This window comes from Quercus robur, chromosome 12 (assembly GCF_932294415.1).
Source record: "Quercus robur chromosome 12, dhQueRobu3.1, whole genome shotgun sequence".
In the NCBI taxonomy this organism is placed as follows: Eukaryota; Viridiplantae; Streptophyta; class Magnoliopsida; order Fagales; family Fagaceae; genus Quercus; species Quercus robur.
Window position 1 is genome coordinate 5391814 of NC_065545.1, and position 24669 is coordinate 5416482.

The following is a 24669-nucleotide window of genomic DNA, read 5'->3' on the forward strand; positions in this document are numbered from 1 at the left end:
GCTGGTTGTTCAATAGTGGCCACATGTTCTAATTAAACCATTGTCACTTGAGGAGGATTACCAGGATCAAAACTTTTTACAATATTCAAGTCTTATCCTCCAATATCATATAGATTCATAGAACCCATTGTCAGTACTGATAAATGAACTGACATATAATATGAGCTGAACTATGTACTATGTACTAAGCACATTGAACCAACTATGCGCGACAAATTTTAAACTGTATGCAGTCTTGTCCATAGAGAATATCATGATTAATTGAATGGGGATGGAGGTTAATTCAATTAGCAATAGTGTGTTGATTTGTGGGGAAACCCAATCGAAATTCTCATTCTGTAATTGCTATCTATCAGTTGTGGATGGAGAGTGCCCTTTAACCCAAGGGCAAGGGGCACGCTAAATTGGACTCTACAGGGGACAAATTTAGACTAACCACATCCACTCTAATCAATCACAATATACAATCAACTACTTTAATACGCCAACTTAATTATAAGCTTACGTTACAAAGCTCGGCAATTAGCAATAGTATGATATTATAAGTTGGGGGTAAAACTTAGTACTTTAGGCACAAGGAATAGCAAAATTAATTGAATGGGGATGGCGGTTAAATCCTTTTTTTTTTTTTTTTTTTTTTTTTTTTTTTTTTTTTTTTTTTTTTTCTGGGAATAAATACAAGGTTAATTCAATTAGCCATAGTGTGGTATAATAACTTGAGGGTAAAACTTAGTACTTTAGGCACAATACATTAAGTTGTTTGATCAAATTCAAAAACTTGATTGTGTTGATCAATAAAAAACAAATAAATTTGTTTTAAGCACAATTAAGTTTAAAACAAGTAAATGTTTGAATTGAATTGGAATCTTAATGTAGTGCAAATCCTGCTAAGTTGGTCAGATTTTTTTTTTTTTTTTTTTTTTTTTTTTAACAACCGTGGTCTAAATGATTTGACATCCTATTATTGGTGATGGTGAGTGCCTGGTTTGGTTGTAGAAAGTAGAAACTAGAAAGTATTTCGTAAACTGTGGACCCGCTGCTGTTGTGAGACACCCATTGCATGCAAGAATTTGAAGTTACTTAGCAGACTAGCACCACTGCCACGCAAATCAAGAATCAAAGATGTTGTTTATTTGTGATGTCGGACCGGTCAATAATTTGTCTTGAAAAATTCATCATGTGTCACACCAAAAGACACGACATTGGCAACTCGTCTATGTCGCGAGTTGTGGTTGGTAGAGGGGTGTCCTTACATGGACCCACATTCACCCCTCCACCAATCATAACTCGCCACATGGACGAGTTGTGGCCAATGTCGTGCCTTTTGGTGTGGTACAATAATTACTCATTTGTCTTTAGATGATTTTAAATAGTTTCAAAAACCAATCAACCAAGCTTTCATAGCTCAGTTGGTTAGAGCACCCGTTTAGTAAGCGGGAGGTCTTGAGTTCGACTCTCAATGAAAGCAAAGGATTATGAAAACTAAAGTTTTGGGATAGAAAAGATGGTTTTCAACTTTTAGGGAAAACGACTTTTCAGAACTTTCCTCCAAATTGTTTTTGAACTTTTTATGTATAAGAGCTGCCACTTCTGACTTCACCACAAACAGCTTTATTATTATGCTTTGTATTTGGCACATCCTGAACCCCTACTGCAAATGAAAATCAATTTTAATTATGGCAGTTTTGTTTTTCATCTTGTTTTTCTCTTCTTTGTAGATTTTCTGCTTGTTCTAGTTCTAGGACAATGTATTTGGTCAGGTTTTTCTATTAAAAAAAAAAAAAAACCCCACTTCAAATGAAAATCAATTTTGAGGTGTCAGGGTGACACCTCAAAATTGTGACAGTTTTGTTGTCTGTGGTGTTTTTCAGCTAGGTTTTTTTTTTTTGGTTGCGATGTGCTATTGTTTTAGACTTTTAGTTCTAGTTGCATTCTGTGACCTAGTTGTATTTGCAGATTTTTCTGCTTGTTCCAGGACAATGTATTTGGTCCAGTTTTTCTAATAAAAGTATGAAACCACTTCATTGCAAGCCAACGCCGGTATGATGAATTTCTAAAAATAGTAAAATACTAAATACTACTAATGGTGCAAAGATGGAGACTGTGGCAGCAACACCAATCTTGCCAGGCTGGTATGATATAATCAACGAAAAGAAAAGCAGTGAAGCAAAAGAAAATAAAATGAGCAAACTCAGTGATAATCTAACCCCATCAAAATGGAAAAGAATTAACAGTAGTAACAAAACATTTCAAAGCTTTAAAAATGACATATGTTAACTACACAAACGAAGTAAAAGTTTTTAAGTGCAATTTCGCTCCCTCTTGCATAATGAGTGAAAGATAAGAACTCTACATTCTTTCATAGGTCTAAAGGGTTGGGAAAAGATTATTAAGTCTGCATGGTAATCCATAGAATTCATCATTTCTAAGATCTGAACCATATAAGCTGAACCTCTCCCACCATTGCAAGCTGGTGTCCTTTCTTGTGGCATCAGTTTCAGGAGAGAGTGAGCAATCCAAAATCAAAGCAACCAGTGCAGCCACCGTTGTGTGGGACATGAAGATGACAGTCACCATATCGTCAAACTGCAAGTCATAAGTCAAAATTAAGTAAAATGCCAATAGTGGGAGCATATTAACATATATATTGACTAAGTAATTTGATATGTAAGACCAATTCAGTTCAAGACTCGCACCCATCCAGAGCTGGTGTGAACATGACCAGAGCGGAAATCTATATGATAATATTCTCTGAAGTATTGTGGTACTGAAATTCCCATGAAGAAAGAAAAGCCCAATATGAATTTTGTTCTGAAACTGTTCAAGTTACAGAATTGGAGAAAGCCAAGACCTGCAGAAGCTGCACACAACATTATAAAACAAGTTACCATTCATTTTTCATTGACAGTAAAAAACAAATCTCTAAAAACTGAGTATGATGCCCTTATCATAGGGAGGTTTAGGTGAAATAGAATACTTACAAACATAGCCAAAGAACACACAGTACAAAGCTGCTACGATTGGTAGAGGTATAGAAGCGAAAAGCGCTCCAAATTTTCCTGGTCAAGAACATGATTACCCACATTTAAATTGATTACATCTTAAATATGATGCAATAGGCATGATTTAAATCTTCTATATACTACTTTTGGATGCATTTCAGTTCTGAAGATTACAAAGAAAGCAGTTGATGGTGAATGTGAATGATAGGAGTTGTCCTCTCTTCTAGTTTCACATTCTAAGAATAGGATGGAATGTTACATTCAGCTGGGCATGGTTTAGAAACTGATTAAGTTTAATACCTAACACTGCCAGGTCCTCAACAGTGAATTTTGTATTCGAACAACTATCTTTCTGAAAGAGCTCATATTTAATATAAACCACCAGTTACTGTAAGTGCCAACAAGCTATAAGCATTGACATGATAAGAGTTACTTGAGCTAGCATACCAAACACGGAGAAGAAAATCATAAACCCTGCTGATATTTGGATGACTCTTCGACTTCCAACTCTTGTCAATGCCAATAGACCAGAATTTTCCCTATACATGAAGCAAATCACATAAGGAAAAGTAATAAGGAAAAAATGTTCAAATGCTTGGGTTGTCTTCCTTTATCTGTAAATCATGTTGCACCATTTGTGTGTGAATCTTGTTGTAACACTAAAATATGTTTTTGTGTTTTATGATCTGATAAAGAATCAAACCTCCTTTAATGTTTTTGCCATTCTATATGTCCTTGAAAGTGGGCTCAACCTGTTCATAATATTTCAAAGAAGGCAGTGTATAACCTTCCTTATCTGTTCTATTCATACCTATTTATTATTACTACCATAAAATGTCTCTTCTATAACAACAATAATTTATTTTTTATTTTGGTGACATAGATTCATATAAGACAGTTGGAAAATGTCAAATGAAGTAGTTGGAAGTTGTGCTGTAAACCAAAAATTTTTGTATTATTGCTAACAATAATAGTTGGTTTTTTGTTGAAAGTGTACCCCTCCCCACCACTTTTATGTTGAGAACAAATAAAAAAATAAAGGATTTTAAGTTTTTTATTTATTTATTTTTACTTATTTTGATTGAGTATTAAATTCCATTTTCTGTTTTTCAACTGCATCAGATCAGATCACCATTAACAGATGATATCCAAAATAAACCTACTAGTCCATAAACTAGAGCTAGAGGTGGAGAGAGAAGACCTTCATCTGATTTGCTCTATAATAGTTTTTTTTTTATAGGATGCTTTATAATAGTTTATATTGAATAAGAGGTTTGAACTTCTTACACTGAAGCACAAGCGCCAGTTACACATCCAAACATGCCATTGAGCAAAACTCCTACTCCCTGAAAATCAAACAAATGGCAGAAGTGAAGGAGCAGCAAAAATTTAGTCTAAAATGAATAGAAAGAGAATCATGATATGTAAATGAGACATCACATAGACACATCTTACCAGCCAGCCAACTCCACGGCTAATAACAGAAGGTGGCACTGGTGTGGCACTGCCATATCTAGCTGTTGCAAAAAATGTACCAGTAGACTGCAAATAAAAGGGGAAAATTAAGAGAAATATTTTGCATTTGTCTTTCTTTATTTCTGATTTTAGAATGATGAAAACATGTTTTTCATATTCATAAAGTAAAAACAAAAACTGAGAATTTACATGCATAATTTACTGCATACTAGTTTCTGCTTTTGGAAGTAAATTAGAGAAATTGATGGCAGGGTAGCTAGCTAATAAACAAAAAACACATGAAATAGCTGTTAAAAAGTAAACCTCAAAAGTTGAAACAAAAGAAGCAGCCATCATAGCAAAAGCTTCCCCGGCATGAAATGTGGGGCTTCCCCATTGAAACGGGTAAGGAATATATACCCTGCATGTGATAAAACAATGGCATAATGTTATATAATGTAATCACACTATTCAGTAAGAAGGTGAAAAACATAGGCTAAGTTGTCTGAATGATTATGGTCTTTCCATATAATTGGGTGAATTCATACATTGAAAGAGTAAAGTCAACAAAGGACAATGGTCTATCAAAATGAAAGAATATAACACCATTTCTACGTTGATTTATATAAGTAATAAATGTGGCATTTATTTGCACTGATTCATACTTTTGTAACATCTTGGAAGCGTTAAAATGTAAAGAATAGAAATAACACCCTCCATAATACAAAGGATGATCATGATGTGGTAAAAGGAAATATCCTGGATATCCTGCTGTTGATGCTACTATTCATTCTTTGCTTGTAATTCAGACAACCATCCTTCTCTATATGCTATTAAGCGGTTAAAAAGAATGGGGAGTCAAAAAATTTTGTAAAAAAACCTTCTTTCTCATTATTTTATATTTCAGAAGTATTAATGTAGAATCTCTTTCAGCTTTATGAACAATATGAATGGAACAACGAAAGGGAAGAAAGATAAAAATCTACTTAACAAAGATGCCATTATGGGTTTAGAACATGATGTCTAGCTCCTGAATTAAGAGGGGGGGGGAGGGGGAGAAGGCTTACTTTTAGGTGCATTTAGGTATTTACATTGTTAACTGTGATTATCAAATCTTAATCTCAATCTCAGATATGCCTCATGAAAGTAAGAGGGGAGATTTATGTGGTTTCAAGAGGGGGGGACAAAAACAGTTACATAATACTTGTATGAGATTGTTTGAAAAATCTCACCAAGGAGCTGCAGTAAAGAGTCCAGCACGATCTGTGCGGCAACTAATCTGAGTTTTTGCAGGTCTGTTGTTATACACACCACTTGAGGTGAGAAGTTGTGCATATATCCATACAATTGAAACTGAGAAGAGCACTGCAAATCGATCCCATATTGGCCTCTTTGGTATCAAAATTTGAGGAAGATACTGCAAATGCATAAACCAACACCAGAAGTGAAAAATAAAGAAGAAAGAGAATCATCAATCATCAAACTTCATATGATACACACACATATATATAAGCACATTTACCTCACTCCCCACTCCATCTTATGAGGGGAAGGAAGGAATTTGAGCTAGAGCTCATCGGCAGTTTGAAAAATGATCATATTAAGCAACGCATTATGCAGGTGGAGAGTTGGGCCTTTAATCTCTATCTACTACTGTCCTACAAACGAAGTACGCCCAATTGAATGACAAATGTCCTTGATGCATCCTTTAATTTTAAAATAACAGTCAATTTCCACTCAACTCTATTCTATTTAACAAGTATTGTTATTGAAAACAAAGTCATAGACTCTTCATCTCTCTCTCTCTCTCTCTCTAGAAACAAGAGTCTTCCAGTGGTTTGTCCTAGAGAGAATTTTATCCCTAAGCATTTCTCAAATAAATAATATGATATGGTATGATCCTAAATGGGCGTCACCCAGGATAAATAGAAGTAAGGTGGGGTGAAGAGAGTGACTGGATTGGAAGAGAACCTGGCTACTTGCCTGAGAGATGAAAACCATTACAATCAACCCGGGAAGCCCAATTTCAACACATTTTGCCAGCTGCAACATAAAAAGGAAGAAAAACATGGAAAATCTTGCAAGTCAAACAAAAAAAAAAAAGAATGCTTTGATAAAAAATTAGCAATTATTAATTAGGGTAAAGATAAAAGATTTAGAACTCTTTACCATGGGGAAACCAAGATGATAAAGCCCAAAACCCGTCAAAGTTACATATGGAACGACAGAAAGGGGGCTCAGAAACCTAATTCAGCAAGCAATTAAAGAAATTAACAATCATGAGATAGCTAACACATTATTTTCTTGTAAACTAATAAATAAGCCTACGAATTTATGAAACTGGAAATTATGGATAACATACCTAACAGCATTTCTCCAAAAGCCTAAGAAACCCATCGCAGTCTGGAAACATGCAGTGATAATTAATGCACCTTGTATCCCTCTCATAGTCTCCATGAACCTCTGAAAATTCACCCACGAGGCAAAGGGATTAGTATAGCACAATGCCAAACCACTCAATTAAAATAAAAAATTACAAAAAAAGAAAAAAAGAAATGTATAAAGATCAACCTCATGAGGATCTGTATATGCATTATATCTACGGGCTAATACAATTGAAGTTGTGGGTATAATATATGAATATGAACCCACAACCACAGAGGGGAGTCTGGTCCCAAATAAAGACTGCAATAGTGTGCTCAATCCTGAAACAAAAAGTAAGGTCTGTATCACTCTAGCCTTCTCAGCCTGCAATGACAAAAAAAACCTCAAGTAAATCAAATAAGTAGGTAAATTAATCAAGAAAGAAGAGAAACAACATTCAAGAAAATGTAGTCTAATCCTTACATCTTTGCCTCCCATTTGAGGAACAATGATACTTGGGATCAAGACGATAATGCCAAGCGCCAGTACATAATGCTGGAATCCCAACACAACAGCTTCAGCTGCATCATGACAAAAATGTAAGTCCTTCTCATCCAAATTTGGACTTAAATTACAATGAAATACATACATATATATATATATATATATATATATTTTTTTTTAAAAGACACATAAATATTGAATTAAGAATTTACATTAATTTTTTGTATTTGGTAAATCTAATTGGTAAATGGATTAGTACAGTGATCCAATAAACTAAAATAAAGATCAAAGGTGAAACATAACATCAAGAAGCAAAATCAATGTAAAGACGTTACGCCAAAAAAATCTTGTAGCTCAATATCATGTTCTCCTTTACACATGGAAAACAAAGACTCAAATTCCCCCTCTCATTCTTGCAACTATCGAATTATCAAAAACTATAAAACATGGCTATGTATTTATGGAGAGAGAGAGAGAAAGAGAGAGTACGGACGCCATGGAGGAGGACTGTTAATGCAATACTGAATGCCAGGTAGCTGCTCCTTCACCGGTTGTGGTTGAACCTCCTCAGGCTTTTTGTTGTTGTTGTTGCCACCACCTCCATTACCAGTATTGTCAGCATTGTTGCCACCACCACTATTACCAGTATTGTTGCCGCCACATTGTGCCATGTCTTTTTGAGAAACTGTTACAAGGGAGGGAAGGTCAAGAAAAGAAAAAAAGGTTTATTATAGAAGGAGAGCTAAAAGTCTAAACAAGTGACTAGTGTTCTTGAAAAAAATTCGACCGTTACATGTATTTATAAGGAGATATCATTATAAAAGACTAAATCAATTTAATAATTATCAGAAAGAATGATAATCATACTTAATGCTGCAGTAATGCATTAGCCTTCAATCAAAAGTAATATGATTGATGGAATAAATAAGTTAGAAAGACTAAGATATTTGAAATAGTACAGTTTTGAAAGAAGAAAAATAAACAAATTAAGATGTTAATTATTTACTCTTTTTGTTCGCAGAGCCATGAGCAAGGCCTCCCCACTTCTACAGTGTACAGTACAGATCATTTGCTCTCGCTAATTGGCGACTTCTTCAGCAATGGATTAACAAAAAATAAATGTTTAACTAAAATAAATGGGAAATCAAATATGCCATTTTACCAAATAGAGATATATAATATCACCATTCTTTTTTCTTTTTTTTTTGAGATAAAAGATAGACCGTTAATTCATTTCTGATTAGTACTACCTATAGTTAGTATCTTTATTTATTTATTTATTTTTTGAGAAGATATTTAGTATCTAATTAAATACCAACATCTAGTTTTCTACTAGTTGTTAGAACGGTTACAAAAATGAAATCTTTGGACTTATTTCCTTAATGAATGGTACATGATTTGTCTTTCATTGCTGGGTGTAAATTGTCATTATTTACAAAGATTTCCATAACAATTTATTTTTAATTGGGAATGATTCACCACGTAATGATGATTAATGAAATTGAGGGAATTAGACTCATAATGGGAAGGAAAGTGGGGAGCATGAACGAGTTTAAAAAAAAATATATATAATATAACTTAGTTAATTATTAAAAAAATAAAAATAAAACTTATTTTCTTTTAGTTGGAGTAAAAATGAGTAATAAACGAGTAAGAAAGAAAGTAATATATCGGCTAAATTTTTTTGAATGATGCAGATCAATTCAGTTAAGCCCCCATTCTTATACTGATCAAGGACTCATGGTGATATCAAGTGATAGTTAGATTCATATCTTCTATTCCCATCTTGACCCCAATAGAAGCTGATGATCAATTACAAAATCAGAAAAAAGATTCATTCAACTCGCACAAATTTATATTTGAGTATCAAAATTAATCACTTAGAAGAAAAAAAAAAAAAAAAAAAAAAAAAAACCAGCGTCTTTTTAGCCATCATAGTCCAACAGAAATCTCTCACCGTGAAACTTGAGGACAAAGATAATAGTAAATGAATAATCAGGTCCATTGCAACAGAATAGCAACGGGCAATTATGCGGGCAATTATGAGTCATAATTGCCTTTTATGGATAAAAATCTCTTAGCTTTTTTTTTTTTTTTTTTTTTCCTTAAACTGAGGATGTTTTTTACCTAAATTATTTCTTAAAAAAAATGAACGTGAAGGAAAAAAAAATCTTAAATTTTAAGAATTCTCATTTTGAATTTAAAATGAAATTTATTATTTGACATTTATGACCTTATTTCTAAAAGAAGTTACATTTCATTAATAAAAGTATTTTTTAACCACGTAAAAATCTACTTTAAAGAAATCTACTTTAAAGAGAACCTACTCTTATGTGTATATAGTAAAGAAGTATAGATAACATTAGTTCAAAATACCACTAGTATTTTGGGAAAGGCGTTGAACACAAGCTTAGAGAATTCTTCAATGGCCCATCTAGAGATGATTTTGCAGCTAAAAGCAAGAAACAAAGTACTGCAAAAGCTACTGCATACCAAAACCTGATAGGTATTTACCCCCATTAACTACTTGATAGCAGAGAGCCAGAGAGTAATGTAAGGCAATATCTATACATAAGAATGGCTATATCAAAATTGTAAAGTAGTGACTTCCAGTTCTTTTTTCTCTTTTCTTTTTGGGAAGGGGGGTTATCTTATGCATCCTATCTCTCACATAATATAAATCCCACAAGTGTGTCAGCCTGCAGCATGTTAGAGGCAGGATGCATATAGCCGCTGCATGAGATACTTCATGGGGATGCAGGAAAGGTGCTAATTATTCTGATTCTTCTATGGTGATGCACAGATTTATGGCCAAATCCATTAAAGAGAGTGACCAAACCAAGTAAATGAAATTTATTGTATCACTTGCCTATTTAGGAGGGCGGTTTAGAACCACTTTCTTGAAGTAAATCTAAAACCCTAAATTTTTTTCTAGGTACAGCTCTTTCAAACAATCCATTTTCAAAATACTGAAAAACAAACTGTACCAAACAGGCATGGATCAATATGATATCAATCACTTTAAACAGTATTAATTACTTCTTCCCTTTCTCCTTCTCCAGCAGCCACTTCTAGCAAAACCTGCATTCAAGATATACTTTCTCAGGAAAAATAAAAATGTTTACTTAAAAGGTTTTCATTGATAATTAATCCGAATAACCTGAATTAGTCACGAGAGATTCTAAAGTTTCCTTTTTGCATTTTAAAAGCAACCAATTGAAGCATAATGTAACGTAAAAAAAAAAAATAAAAAAAAAATTGAAGCAATAATAAGTAAACAATCAAATAAAACATCAATAATTATTAAAGATATTGAGTCTAGGCAACACTAATTAAAATTGCCAAAGTAATGTTTTTTCACAAGCAGTAATGATTAAAGATGTGTGTGTGTGTGTGAGGGAAAGTTAAAAACTCAAATGCTTCAGAGTATCTTCTAGAATACTTATTCGGCTATGGCAGTAATCGGTTATGGCAGTAATCTTTACGCAAGTAAACTTTTGCGCAGTATTAAAAACTCAGGGATTCCAGACTAACAGAAATGCTATTTCATTTTAAGATCATAAGAGTTCTGCATGCATAAAATTTCTAACTGCAGATACATAATATGGCACAGTCATAAAAGGGTTCTTAAGTTTTAGTAGAAGGTAAAATTAGTCATTCTAGAGACCATTAATATTAACTGGTTAAGAAAGGGTTGGAATCTATATTAAGTTCATGCCCACATAAAAAGACCGGCCTTGATCAGTGAGCAAACCAGAAAGAACACACCCTTGGATTATCTATCTATTATGGAAAACATATAAAAAGAGAATAAATAACCTCCTTAAGAACTATGATGTCTTATAAGTTCTAATTATTTTTCCAAGATTTCATTGCCAGGCATAAAATTTTATTATCATCCAAAAATGACAAGTCAGCATCACCTTTAACAAACAAACTCTTATTAAAAACTATATGTACTATAATCATCTGTCAAGTCTTTCAGTATGGTTGCCATTAATAAGCCAATTTTGTATACTGCATTTGCATTTCTAAATTCTAAGCTCAACTTACGGAATTTAACAGCTAACATGTTTCATCTTTCAGAGCACTGTCTCAAATTTTCCTCAGAAACGAAGTCCTACCTACACAACTAGTTGCTGACTTATGACCCAAATCCCTTTCTCCGTTTCAGTTTAACACCTCCTAAAGCTTCATGTAAACTTTCCCCTACACATTGTACAAATATCATTGCTGAAACAATCGTTTATCAGAAACTGACATTAGCAAATTGCAACCCACAATGCCACATTTAAAATCGGTATCACCAACTGACATCCGATTTCCATCTCATCTAACAAAAATGATATAATCAAAAGATAAAATGGAACACCACATGAAGAAAAACTACATATTCTAAAGATATACCTCAATGAACCTCAAGTTTCCATATAAAGTTTCTCAACTCCCAGTGGGCAAGCATCATTTTGTTGTGTAATTCCCCTTGTTGAAAATCATACACAGAATACCAAATACTATGATTTGCATTTTGCAAAGATTAATATCCTCCAACTCAAGTAATGCATCACATTCACAAACACATTATGTCTAAAACAATTACAATTACTTATTAATGAATGTGCTGCTTATCATTTGAGTCATGTTCAACATAACATGCTTTTTAAACTATTCTATTAAAGTAATGCATGCTTGGCCACTTGATAATATATAATAAGCTACCTTATTGAATTTACAGTAAGTATAGTTTATAACAAATTTCAGAATAAGGTGCTCTTAATTTGCTCTCACAACAAATAAGGAAAGCATTATAATTCTTCCACAAACACCCCCCCCCCCCTCCCCACCCCCCCTCTCTCCCTCTAATCAGACAATGCTTATCTAATTCTCTAAATGTTATTGTGATTTATTAGCTAATTCTTTAAGACAACACCTTCAATTATGTGTAACATTTAAAGTTAAAGAACCAGAAGGATAGTATTTTTCTTTAAGCAGAATTATCATTTATTATCAACCAAAATAACCCGATCATTTCTTCCATCCCTCGACTTCTCGATTTATTATTTTGTGTAATGGTTGCATACAACATTCTTTTCACATGGGAGTGGGAACCACCTCCGATTGAAAACGGTTACACACAATACCACCTCCGAGTTCTCAGACTGCTACATCAAAATTCACAAAACTCTATCAACACGCTAAACCTATGGTTTAAAGCTTCACCTATTCATTGCACTCTCCTTAACCACATATTAAAATAGTTTCAATCATTTCAGTGCATCATAAACACATATAAACGAAACACACAAAATTCTTAGAAAGCAAGCAAATAACATTGCATATGCTAACCAAATTCTAATCATTCATACTCAACAGCAACAAACAAAGGCATTATTGATTTCAAAATTTCCATTTACACACACACACATAATGATAGCAAAGGGAACAAGGTTATCTCACCAAAATAAGCACCATTGCACCAAAAACCGCAGAGCAATTGAAACTAATTCGATTTCTTCGGCTCGGTGATCGATCTCTGATTGTGAACACCGCCAATCTCTCCCTTCTTAACCCAAGCCATTCCAGCACCACTAGGCTTCTGTACCTCTTTGCGACCGCCAAACTTGGAAGAGCCTTTGTAATCCCTGTAACTTCCTCCAAAGCCCCGATTGTCTCTGTGACCGTGATAAATACCGGTGTTCGGCCTCGTCACTCTAACATTCCCTTTTCCGATTGTGAAATCCCCAAATTTCCGTTCAATCTCCGCCGTCGGCCTGAATTCACTCTTTGTTCCCTCCGATTCGCCGTTCGTTCTCGCCGGAGAGTTCTCCTTCTCGCCAATCACTTTCGGCGCGTGTGACGCACCTCCCGTCACCTCCACCTCCTCCTTCTCCTTCTCTTTCTCTTCCTCTGACCTAGGTTTCATTTTCTTCTTCTTCTTCTTCTTTGGTTTCTTCTTGTTCTTCTTCTCGTTGTTGTTCTCCTTGGCTTCCTCGCCAGTTTGCTCCTTCTGAGCACTCGCATTCCCGATACCAACCTCCACGGCCACGAGCGCCGCCGGCTCCTCCGGCTTCTTCGCAGGGCTCACCTCCACCACCGCTCGGCGATTTTCCCGCCAAATTTGCAGTCTCCGGTCGGGCTTGCGATCATTCGCGTTGAATTTGAGACGACCCTGGCTCTGAACCAGTTTTCGCTTCCGCTCTTCTTCCTCTTTTTCCCGAAGCTTCTGCAGCTGAAGCTTCCTTTGTCGTTCCTTTTCTTCTTGTGCTGCTGCTTCCTCTAGCTCCTTCTCCTTCTTCAGCTTGCTTTGCTTCTCTTGAAGCCATCGTTCCTCGAGTTGAACAATCGTGACGAAGTTGGAAGGCACAGAAGGACCGTTCTTCTTGTTGTTGTTGCTGTTGTTGTTGTTGTGATTGTTGTTGCTGTTCTTGACTTCGTCCACCTCCATTGGAAGCACCACCACAAAAAGGAAAGAAAGCAAGGAAACAGTAACAAACTGTTTTTTGCTTTAGGAAAGAGAAACAAAAACTGTTTTACCAGTGGAGCCTCCTAAAATAGACTCTGAACTCTGAAGACTATTTAATTATAGTAAATATGAAATTTGCAAGTCTGTTAATTAAAGGACAAAAATAAAAAATAAAAAATGATTCAAGTACAAGTGTACAACCATGGCCCATGGATACTATAGTTTAGATTCCCAATTTGAAATTTGACCTGTTCAATAAAGACTTGGGTAATTACAGTTTATAATTTGTCTCCAATTTAATTTACATATTTGTGGTTTTATTTTTGATACTTTATTCACTGATGGTTCATTACGTTTATACCCTGTAACCCATTTCTAATTATTCCATTACTCTAACACGTTTCATCAAAAAATCAAATCAGACACTCATCTCCCACACACTCTCTCATACTTGCTCACCCCTTCTAAACTCTTGATTCTACATTGCCACCCTGATTTTAGACTGAGAAATCGATTAGGTTTTGTTTGTGCAAAGACACCGAGGAAGAAGACCCACCTGATTTCTCCTCTGGTACTTTTCTTATTTCACATCTCTCTCTTTTTGACCCTCTATTTGGTTTCCGAGAAAACCATCGGAAAATTAGTTTTTTTTTTCTTTTTTTTTTCTTCTTCTTATTAGTATTTGGTTGCTGAGAAAACTAACCAGGAGAATAGAAATGTAGCTAGCTCAATGGAAACTGAAAATGAAGGAAATGAAATTTTTTTAAGTGTAGTTGGTGTTTGGTTGCTGAGAAAACTATGGGAGAGAATGGAAACTGAAAAATCTAATCCTTTTTTGGGGGGTCAAATTTACTATTTGGTTGCAAAGACAATGTAGGAAATGGAAAAAAGAATGAAACTTTTTTTTTTTTTTTGGAATTTCTGAATCTGTGATGAACTGTTATTTACTTGGCCCTAATTGCTATATTAATCTCTTGGGGGTTTGAATCCAAGTTTCTGTTTGAATGCTGTGAAAATGGAAAATAAAATTTGAAACTTCAATATTATTGTTGTTTTGGTTCTTGGGAAATTGAAGCTCTACTTAACGAAGTCAAAGAGAAAAAAGAAAAAGAATTCAACCCAAGTAGCCTTACAGGTTGTGTTAGGCTTAATTCTATATGAGTGCATTGCTTTATTATCAGGAAAGAAACTAATTGGAATACAAAAGTATCATAGAAAATCTTGTTTTTCTTTGTTTCACTTTTCATAGATGTAGTTGGAAGTGGGTTTCCTTCCTTCTTGTTCTTGCACAAACAAAATCAAGTCAGTTTCTCAGTCTAAAAATCAAGTGGGTAGCAATGTAGAATCAAGGGTTTAGAATGGGTGAGTAAGCGTGAGAGAGTGTGTGGAAGAGGAGTGTTTGATTTGATTTTTTGTTTGATTTTTTGATGAAACGTGTTAGAGTAACAGAATAATTAGAGGTGTGTTACGGAGCATAAACGGAATGAACCATGGGTGGGTAAAGTGTCAAAAATGAAATCACAAGTGGGTAAGTTAAATTTGAGGCAAATCACAGATGGATAAGATGTAATTATCCCTAAAAACTTAAAAAGATAATGTACTATTTCTATTTTTTTTTTTTAAGTTTTTACCTTATCAGTTTCTATCTTTTAATCCATTTTTTATTTATTTATTAAATCTAGAGTTTTAGTTGTAGAGTTTAGTGGGGAAGGATCCCCCCTATTTTGATTATGCTGTACTTTCTAATTTAAAATCATATATACACCACAAAATCAAACAAATTTACAAATTCAATTAAGAATTGAAGGGGATTAGAGAATTCCAATGAAAGGGGAGGACTCAATAGGAGACTCGGAAGAGTATTCTATATTTAGACGTAGGACATGTAGTATTTAAAAATCAAATGTCATATGTTGCACATTTGAGACTTAGTAAAGAAAAAATATATTGGAAAGTGTTAGTTGAGTTATAAGGATCTTATCTTTATCCCTATTTAGTAGGGTTGTAAGAAGTATAATTTTAGCTTGAGAACTTTAATTATAGAATTAAAAATTTAACTAAAAAATGCTTTAATATAAGGTGTGTGGCAAATTATGGTACCAAAGTGCTTCAAAGTTATTAGAAAACAGTTTGGTAATAGATTTTAAATGTGAAAAATGGTGATATATGAAAAAAAAAAAATACAACTAGCATATTATTGAGCTTTATCACTAAAACTCATAATTTCAACATTAGAGAAAAAAATTGGTTAAAGTGAATTGGGGTAGAGTAAAAAGAGAAATACTAAAATGTGTATATTGAGTTACAAGACTTATCCCTATTTCTATTTAGTACTGATGTAATAAGTAAATTTTTAGCTCTACAGCTTTAATGGCAATGATTTTACGATAAATAATTTTAAAATGTTTTATTCTAAGGCGTTTGGCAAATTTTGGTAACCAATTACTAAAGAGATTTAAAAAAAAAAAATAGTAAAAAGATTTTAAATGTGAAAAATGGCCATAGATGATAGATGAAAAAAATGCTACAATGGTATCTTAACGAGCTTAATGCTAAAAATCATTCTTAAAAAAAAAAAAAAAAAAAAAAAAAAAAAAAAAAAAAAACTCAATATCCTACCTCAGCCAATTGTGTTCCTTCCAATTTAGGAGGAAAGAGAGAAAGAAAAAAGAAGTTAAAATGTTAAAGGTGAGAAGAAAAAAGAAAAAAGAAAAAAAAGAGGCTATTTGGTAAGAGTATTTAAACATATTTTTTTGTTTTGTAATCCACAAAATGGTTGGTTTCATATTTAAATTTATTGTTTGGTTAATATTTTGTAAATATAGTTTTCAAAAAACTGTATCTTATTTTCTTGATTAAAAATAGGATTTTGAAAACAGCTAAAGGGGTGTTTTCAAGATATTTTAATGACATAGTTGTAAATAAATTGAAACCAGTGAACCACACATATTTGTCCAAATTCTTTTATCTCTTAAATTGAGGAGCTTATTTTTATCACAAAAAGAATTCCTACAATTCAAATTTGAAACTTATTATTATTAAAAAAAATATTTTTTATCATTATTCACACAAAAGAGTAATGTACAGATTCTACACGTTACTTTTTGTATTTTTTTTTATAAATTTTAAAAATAAAAATGGCCTCTCAAACAATTAATTTTTTTTATTTTTATTTTGCAAATTATTCTTAAAAGTAGGAGTCAAACACATATAATATAAAAATCATTGTCTAAAAACTATTTTTAAGTCCAATTTTTTTTTAATTTTTTTTTCTACTGTTTTGAAAATAAAAACAAAAACCCTCTACCAATCAAGTTTATTTTTATTTATTCTTTTTTAGGATTTATTTTATCTCTTTCTTTGCTTGGCGAAGAAGTTGTACTTTACTTCTTTCAGAAGTCTGACGCATCACTTTTTTCATTTACCTTTGGGAAAAAACATTATATAAATGCTCTCATTATGCATCGCTAACTGATAAAACTATCAACTAATAATGACTTAATGTGGCCCTACGTTGCTTGATATTTTTTTCCCTGCTCCATATGTGAATCAAATACTGCCAGATCAGATTATTAAAAACAAAATAAAAAAATACTGCCAGATCATACAACACAAGGAAAGTTTTTTATTTTTATTTTTTTAATTATATTTTGGTTGACCAATTTTAACATTTTTTTTTAAATAACAATTTATAGCATTTTCAATCTTGAAATTTCTGAATGCCATTCATTTGATGTTTTCTATGTCATTTATAGTTATGATAAGATTTGAATTTATAAGACTTCCGCTCCATGATTTATTTATTTTAATTATTAGATAAAGATACTAAATAATTTTGGGTGTAGACAATATCTAAATCTAGGTCTCACTATTCAATAATAATTAAATAATTTTACTAGTTAAACTAATTAGAACATATTTGATGAAGTATAAGTATAACAAAAACATCTAGAATTTAAATTTTCCTATCTCATTGTTGTAACTATCAAATTATCCAAGGGGGAGAGAGGGACTACTTAGGATTGTTGAGACTTGAGTGGCAACCCCAATTGAGAGAGTACAATAAGGAGATAGGAAGTGTGAGTATAAAAAAGTTAATCAATTAGAAATTTTAGGGCTTTTATTTATGTACATGAATATCATATCTTAGTATTGATGTGAATATCAATTTAGTCTTTTTATATATATTTCTAAAAAAAATTTCTTATATGTTTGATTTAATTAATTATTCCCATGGATAGTAGATTTGTGACAAATTAAACTGTCTGTTGGCCCTATAAAATGAAAATAAAAATTATTTGTTGATATTGTGGGGAAGTGGACTTGAATCTGCCCTAAAGACTTTGGCCCGAAGAGGAAATCCGAGAAGTGGATTTGGCTTGGGGTCCAGCAAAAGATAAAAGGGACTTCTAACAGGAAGAGACCATTTGGGCCCTCAACCGAGGTAATTCGCTATACCTATCCTTCCTGAGGACCATCTGGGCTCACTACTGAGGTAATCAGCAAAACCTTTCTTTCCTGAGGACACAAAGACTAGCCGAGAAGTGACTTTCCTCTCAAGCCAGGGTCTCCCTTTATTCACCTTTCTCCTGAGAAACACATCGAAGAAAACACAGAGCCCAATATAATAGTCACCTCCGCATTAATGAGCTCTCCTCACCTAATTTCAGCCACATTAAATGCTAAATGACTGGCCTGAACAGTAAAAACACCCACCAAAGTCCTTCTTCATAATCAAGAAATAACAAGATAAGATACTAATGGGATAAGTATCCCCTCAAATCCAGCTAAAAGCTGGACAGCTAGAGAATGAAGGGATGTGGCTATAAAAAGGGGAGGGGAGCAATAAGAATGGAGAGGCAGAAAAAAGAGGACTTAAGCAAGAACAAGAGAGAGGAAGAGAGTTAGAACTTTTTACTTGTATTCAACCCTCAGAACCCCTCTTTGTACCACGGGAACACCCCTTTTTTATATATAAACACATGATTCAGTTTCCTTTTGTCTTTAACTATCCTTTTAATCTTCTTGTTGTGAATCTATTTCCCACTTCTTAGAAATTAGTTGTGTTGATCAAGAACTTTTTTTAGTGTTTTTGACTCCCACAGATATGTTTTATTAAAAGCAAGGGATGTAATCATGTTACACACATAGTAACAATGTTTCAAAATTATTGATCACATGGTAGAAAACTAGAAATTATGTGTAAATTGTGATTAATGAAATTAAGTTTTAACCGTAAAGATTAAAGATGAAAAGAATGTTTGCCTTGTAGTAAAACTAATACATAGGGATCAATTGTTCAAATCAAATATTCAAATACTAAATAAACACTTCACTTTAGAGTGTAAACAAGGGTGATATTTGTAAAAACCTTAAACTTGAAGAGGGAATTGACTAGACTCTGACAAGGATAGAATTTGAGTTAACATGGCTCATTTGTCAATCAAGAATTAAGATTTCCAACAAATTGCCAATTACTTATTTAACACAGCTAGTTTTGTATTTTATAGGATTTTAAAACCAATTCACCTGTAAAATTAAACTCCTACTTTAGTTCCTTTTGGTGCTACAAAGAGCACAGGTGAAACTTTTTAGTGCGAGTGCTATTTAATTTAGACCAAAATAGTATATAGTGCGCATGAGTGGGTATAACATATCATTAAACATGTATGAAATATTTTCCTTTAATTTCTTACCAATAAACTAAAAATTAATATTGTATTAACACAGCCGAGCCTGGTAACGTAGGCTTGTCACCAAGTGGGGCATTCAGGGGCGGCTTGATGTATTTGGGGGCCTAAGGCGAAAATTGATTATCTTGTTTTAGATACAAAATTACTACTAATTAACATAAACTACGTAAAAAAAATTTTTTTTTTTAGAAATTTTATAAACAAAAAAAATTTGACAAAATTTTTCATACTTGTTGATATGGTAAATTGATAATAGTAAGTAAAATAATAGTGTTAGTGGTGGACTTAGATGAGAACTAGTAAAAGTTTGCTAACTAAACTCTTATTATTATTCTTATTTTTTTTAGAAGTACAACATTCACAATATTTTTTTACAATAAATCCTAGGTTTTAAGTTGCTTTTTTTTTTTTTTCTCTCTTTGAAAATATCACTATAATTATTTTTTTGCCATCAATAACAGGTTGTAACAACCTACTATTTAGCATAATTGTAAAAGTGTTGTAAAAAATATTGTGGACGTTGCATTTTTCTCTATTTTTTATTTGTTTTTCATTAGGTAAAAAAATATTATTTTATTTATTGATTATAAATAACCCTATTGGTTAAAATTTGGGGGCCTTTTTTTTACTTGAGGCCTTAGGCGACCGCATTTTTTGCTCCACTGTTCAGCCGGCACTGGGGGTATTAAAGTGGTTGAATTATGTTTGACTTTCCAGGATAGTCATGTGTTGAAGGGCCCTGACCTATGGTTTAATGGGCTAATCACATCCTACATGGGTGGGTAGCAATTACAAACAATTGAGTTTGAATAGATTATTAACACATCTTGAAAGCCCTCATGGCCAACCTCATCTTACATGGGTGGGTAGCAATTATAAATAATATTGTATTAACATGCATTGTCCCAAAAGGACAAATAAAACAAGTCATCACTCTTGTCTCTTGGGCAGACGACATATTAGTTTTGCATTATCTTAAGTTCTAGTTGAAACCAAAAGTCTCGTAACTTAAATAGTTGATATTTTTTTAGTGTTTTCAAATAAGACATTTTGTCATCTTGGCTTCGCAATTCAGTCACTACTCGTTCTCCCATGTTCACCGCAAGGGTAATGCGGTGGCTGACAAGTTAGCATAATTAGCCAAGCATCTTAATGTACCCAAAGTTTGGTTGGATAATATTCCTAGTGATGTCAACTCTCTTGTAGTTATTGACAGCAGTTCTGCTGAAGTTTGAATAAAATTACTGGACGGTTTCTCAAAAAAAGAAAAGAAAAAAAGAAGACATTGTTCAAATCTCTTTTCTTCCATCTTTTTTTCCAACTATTAAATCATCAAAGAAAAAAAATGTTGATTGAAGAGATGACTTCACATGCAACCCAACTGCTACTGAGGAAGGAGAGTCAGAGACACACTTGATGTGCTACCAATAAAAACTATACTAATCATAATTAAATGTCCCAATTGATCATAACATGATTGTAATTCTTTTATTTATTCATTATTTATTTGTGGGCTTTGAACTAGCCTTTTGCGAATACTTGCTTATGTTTAGAGTTTCTCATTTTTAAGAAAAATACATTTTTTCCTAGTTGTGATAATTGTCTTTAACTCCTCCATTAAACCGAATGAGCTTGCTCCCTCAGCAAAAATGGGATAAAGTTAAGCTAAAAGATCTTAATTCAAAAGGAAACGAGATCTCTTTAGGATCCACTCCAGCGTTTAGAAATTGGTTAATCGATAAAGATGCATGAACTTGATGCCCGTCCATTTTAAGAAGTTTCAAATTAAAAATTCATTACCAACATGCTATTATTATCCAACTACAAACCTTACCCAAGGCGCCATTACTTAATTGATAAGCAATTAATGGACATTCTTTCCAAAAAATTACAATTTACAGATGACGATGATAGTAAATTTCAAGGAATGAGTTGTTACTCTTTTACGAATTTCCAAAATAAAAAAAGAAACGTTACTCCTAGCACACATTTATTGTCCCTTCCATATGCATGAATCGTGCTTTAAATCCTCTAGTCACAACATCCTAGAAGCCACGTATAACGTATATTGGTTATTATTATCTCAAAAAAAAAAAAAAAAAAAAAAAAACGTATTGGTTGTTCATTGTAAAAAAACCTATTTTGATTTAGCTCCCTTGATGAATGGCTTAAGTATCAAATATAAGCAACATAACATTGTTCATGCTAATTATCAGTGGCTGTGATGTGCCAAATGCTTTATAGCCCTTTTACATTTTTTTGTTGTTTTCAATGGAAATATTTAAGATTCAATTTCTTCTTCCTCGTTGTACAAAAAAACAAACACACCAAATACATAGTCGATAGTTATTTATTCTTGATCCCCATTGCACCTCAGTGAAAGCTTCGTTTATATCACCATCCTTTAACCTCTCCTCCATATCTATAAGAAATCCTATAGCTTTCTTTATCTAAGTTGATTTCCTATTTTTCTCTTGCTTTGTAAAACTAATAGAAGAAAATGAGTCACTACCCACAACAACCACCTGTGGGTACTTCCCCTCCTCAAGGTAAACATGATTGTTTTGATTTAAAATATTAGTTTTATACTTAAGGAGAGTTTGATCTGGGTAATGTTACAATGCATTGTAATGTTAGATTCTTTAAATCTTAAATTCATGTAATTTTTTTTCATAGGAGTATAACATTACGGTGTTTGGTTCATCATTATAATATTGTTCCAATTGCAATGAGCCGTTTAATAGTGATCTTATTAGTGAGTTGCAACTTATGTCACGTAGCATTGTGATTGAATTTGGTTTTTGTTTTCTTATTTTGAGTTCTTACATTACATGTTGTATATGTGTGGTTTCATGTGAATCATATATCTAGGTTATCCGACACAAGGATACAATGCAAATGATGCTTATCCTCGACCTGGTTATCCTCAAAGCTATCCTCCTCAAATTCCTCCTCCAGTCCCACCTCAACCTCAAGTAATTTACTGTCAGTCTCCGCCGCCGCCACCACAGAAAAATTCACAGCTTGGCTTCCTGGAGGGCTGGTTAGAGTTTTTCTTTCTCTCTCCCTCTTTGATACATTTTGGGTTACAAAGCATATATAGTTAGTAATATGCGAGATAAAAAAATTAATTGTTAACATTTATAGAACTACATTACATTTATACATACATATGGAACCAATTCATGTTTTGATATTCTTGTATATGGGAAGAGTACTGACTAAAAGTTTGTCATCCTTTGTGCATCTCTGCAGTTTTGCTGGTTTGTTTTGTTGCTGCTGTCTGGAGTTCTGTTGTGGCTAAGCAAAGAATGCTTGTATTTGTAGTATTATTATTGAATCCCAAATTATATAGGCAGGATTAAAATTCATGTGATAATATAATGTTTGACCGTGCTTTTAATTTCTTGGGACTTGAAACGTGTTTTGAAATGCATTAGTTAATGTATCTTGATATTGTTTTTGTAACGTGTTTAAATTGAAAGAATTGGTGGAATGTGATTATGTGAATCAAAATAGAATGACAATGGAATCAGGGATGTCTTGTGACTCTTGTCTTCTTTTCAACATGAGGTGGGCAGGTTAAGCAAGAGGGCAAATTTTTGTCATTCCTAAACCAGAGGATTGGTGTATTGTTTGGGTTGATTTTGGGAAGGGGGTGGAGAGAATGAAGTTTTCTTCATTTTGAAAAGAAAAAAGAGAATAGAAAGTAAAGTTTGGGCTGGAGATGAGATCAACAAAACCTATCCTTTGCCCATTACCTCTTTAAGGTGTGAAAAACTTGCACAAGGTAGAACGGGTAAGGTAGATAAGCATGAGGGAGAGTTTTGTCATTCCAAAATCGAAAGATAGGTGTGTTTTTTGGGTTGATTTTGGGAAAGGGGAGTAGGGACTAGGGACTAGGGATGGGGAGTATAATAAAGTTTTCTTCGTGTTTATTTGGAAAGAGTTTATTTAGTTGAAACTGAAAACATTTTATTGAAAGTACTATAAATAAAACTAAAATAAACTAAACAGTAAAAGTTGCTTTTTTTCAGCCAATGACAAACGCAACATTCGTTTTGTTGAAAGAAAAAAGAGAGTAAATAGGAGCATAGTGGTTGAGTGTTTTCCATCAAGAAGCACCAAATTTAAGGGAAAATTTGCGAAATTTCCTTCTTATTTCCTCTATCTTCTTTCCCTCTTCATTATCTAACTCTTTATCTAAAACTAGAAATTGCCATTGAAGCCTCTTGAGAAGCTTCACTTTTTTTTTTTCTTTTTTTTTTCCTTTTTCACCCATCACATAATAAATACAAGAGCAAATTTTAAAACAATAACAATAGAAAGGAAAATTGAGAAAACAAAAACTACTTGTCTCTATAACTACTAGACCAATTGAGAATTTTTTTTAAAAAGTATTATTAGACTAACTCAAATATTTAGGAATAAAATAGATGAGATTTGTATTGAATGACTTTTTCCTTTTTATGAACTTTGGTGCAAAGTGGACCAAAAGTAACCACGCCATGGTCTCTAGTTTCTTTCCTTAATTGGGTGGACTCCTTGAAGTTGCTGCCAATGAATGTTTCAGCTTGCGATGGGATTTAATTTTGGGATTACATAATAGTAAAATATGACTATAGTCATGAATTATATAATCAGAGAAGAAAATTTCAGTTGTGTTTGATTCCCATGAGATCCTTTAAAAGGGCAGTGCGACTGAATTAGGTTTGCTCTGCTGTATGATAGTCATGGGGACTGACAGGAATAAATTAAGCTAAAAATAGTTAGGGAGCCTTTTCCATTCTACTTTGTATTACTTTTTTGTAATTTTCTTTTTATCATTTAAAAACTATTACCCCATAGCTGAATGAATACATGGCTTCATATTGAGAAAGCCAACTACTAGTACGTTTGCAAGTCATGTTATTAATATTGATTTGAACATGTCAGTTTTGACATATGGGTAGCTTAGACAACAAATAAAAGAAAGCTCCCTCTTTTAATTAATATAGTATGATATATTTATCTATATATTTTTAATTAAGGTTTTATGCTTTTTGCCTAGGAAAAAAAATTGAGGCCGTCTTATTGGCCAATAGAATGCATTGTGTATTAAAAAGACCCCATATATGAAAACAAAGAAGATTAAGAAAGTGAAGGGAAAAAGAATCAGTCAAAAAATTCTTATCAAAATTAAAATCTA

The 24669-nt window shown here is 33.0% G+C and overlaps 3 protein-coding genes and 1 non-coding gene across 6 annotated transcripts; 2 read left to right on the forward strand and 2 right to left on the reverse strand.

Annotated features, from left to right (window-relative positions):
- Nucleotides 1–1394: 1394 nt before the first annotated feature.
- On the forward strand, nt 1395–1468 carry TRNAT-AGU (transfer RNA threonine (anticodon AGU)). The gene has a single exon. It is a non-coding gene; the product is annotated as a tRNA-Thr (tRNA).
- A 730-nt stretch (nt 1469–2198) lies between these two features.
- Nucleotides 2199–8026, reverse strand: LOC126708825 (putative nucleobase-ascorbate transporter 10). Of its 2 annotated transcripts, none has more exons than XM_050408787.1 (14): nt 7819–8026; nt 7305–7402; nt 7029–7205; nt 6820–6920; nt 6627–6702; nt 6429–6500; nt 5690–5874; nt 4782–4878; nt 4458–4544; nt 4290–4348; nt 3450–3541; nt 2982–3059; nt 2697–2860; nt 2199–2586 (listed from the first exon to the last, which is right to left on the reverse strand). In XM_050408787.1, the coding sequence occupies exons 1-14, from the start codon at nt 7994–7996 to the stop codon at nt 2368–2370; spliced, it is 1683 nt and encodes a 560-aa protein (XP_050264744.1). In that variant the 5' UTR covers nt 7997–8026; the 3' UTR covers nt 2199–2367. The 2 variants fall into 2 exon arrangements, with proteins under 2 accessions (XP_050264744.1, XP_050264745.1); XM_050408788.1 differs by having other exon boundaries at nt 6441–6500; nt 7819–8022.
- Nucleotides 8027–10081: 2055 nt separating this feature from the next.
- LOC126708826 (uncharacterized) lies at nt 10082–13885 on the reverse strand. Of its 2 annotated transcripts, XR_007649273.1 has the most exons (3): nt 12783–13885; nt 11450–11534; nt 10082–10406 (listed from the first exon to the last, which is right to left on the reverse strand). XR_007649273.1 is itself a non-coding variant. In XM_050408789.1 (2 exons), the coding sequence occupies exon 1, from the start codon at nt 13768–13770 to the stop codon at nt 12826–12828; it is 945 nt and encodes a 314-aa protein (XP_050264746.1). In that variant the 5' UTR covers nt 13771–13884; the 3' UTR covers nt 10082–10406; nt 12783–12825. The 2 variants fall into 2 exon arrangements, 1 of the variants encoding a protein (XP_050264746.1); XM_050408789.1 differs by lacking the exon at nt 11450–11534 and having other exon boundaries at nt 12783–13884.
- Nucleotides 13886–21921: 8036 nt separating this feature from the next.
- Nucleotides 21922–22878, forward strand: LOC126710105 (cysteine-rich and transmembrane domain-containing protein WIH2-like). Its single transcript, XM_050410483.1, has 3 exons — nt 21922–22030; nt 22353–22524; nt 22737–22878. The coding sequence occupies exons 1-3, from the start codon at nt 21982–21984 to the stop codon at nt 22783–22785; spliced, it is 270 nt and encodes an 89-aa protein (XP_050266440.1). The 5' UTR covers nt 21922–21981; the 3' UTR covers nt 22786–22878.
- Nucleotides 22879–24669: the final 1791 nt, after the last annotated feature.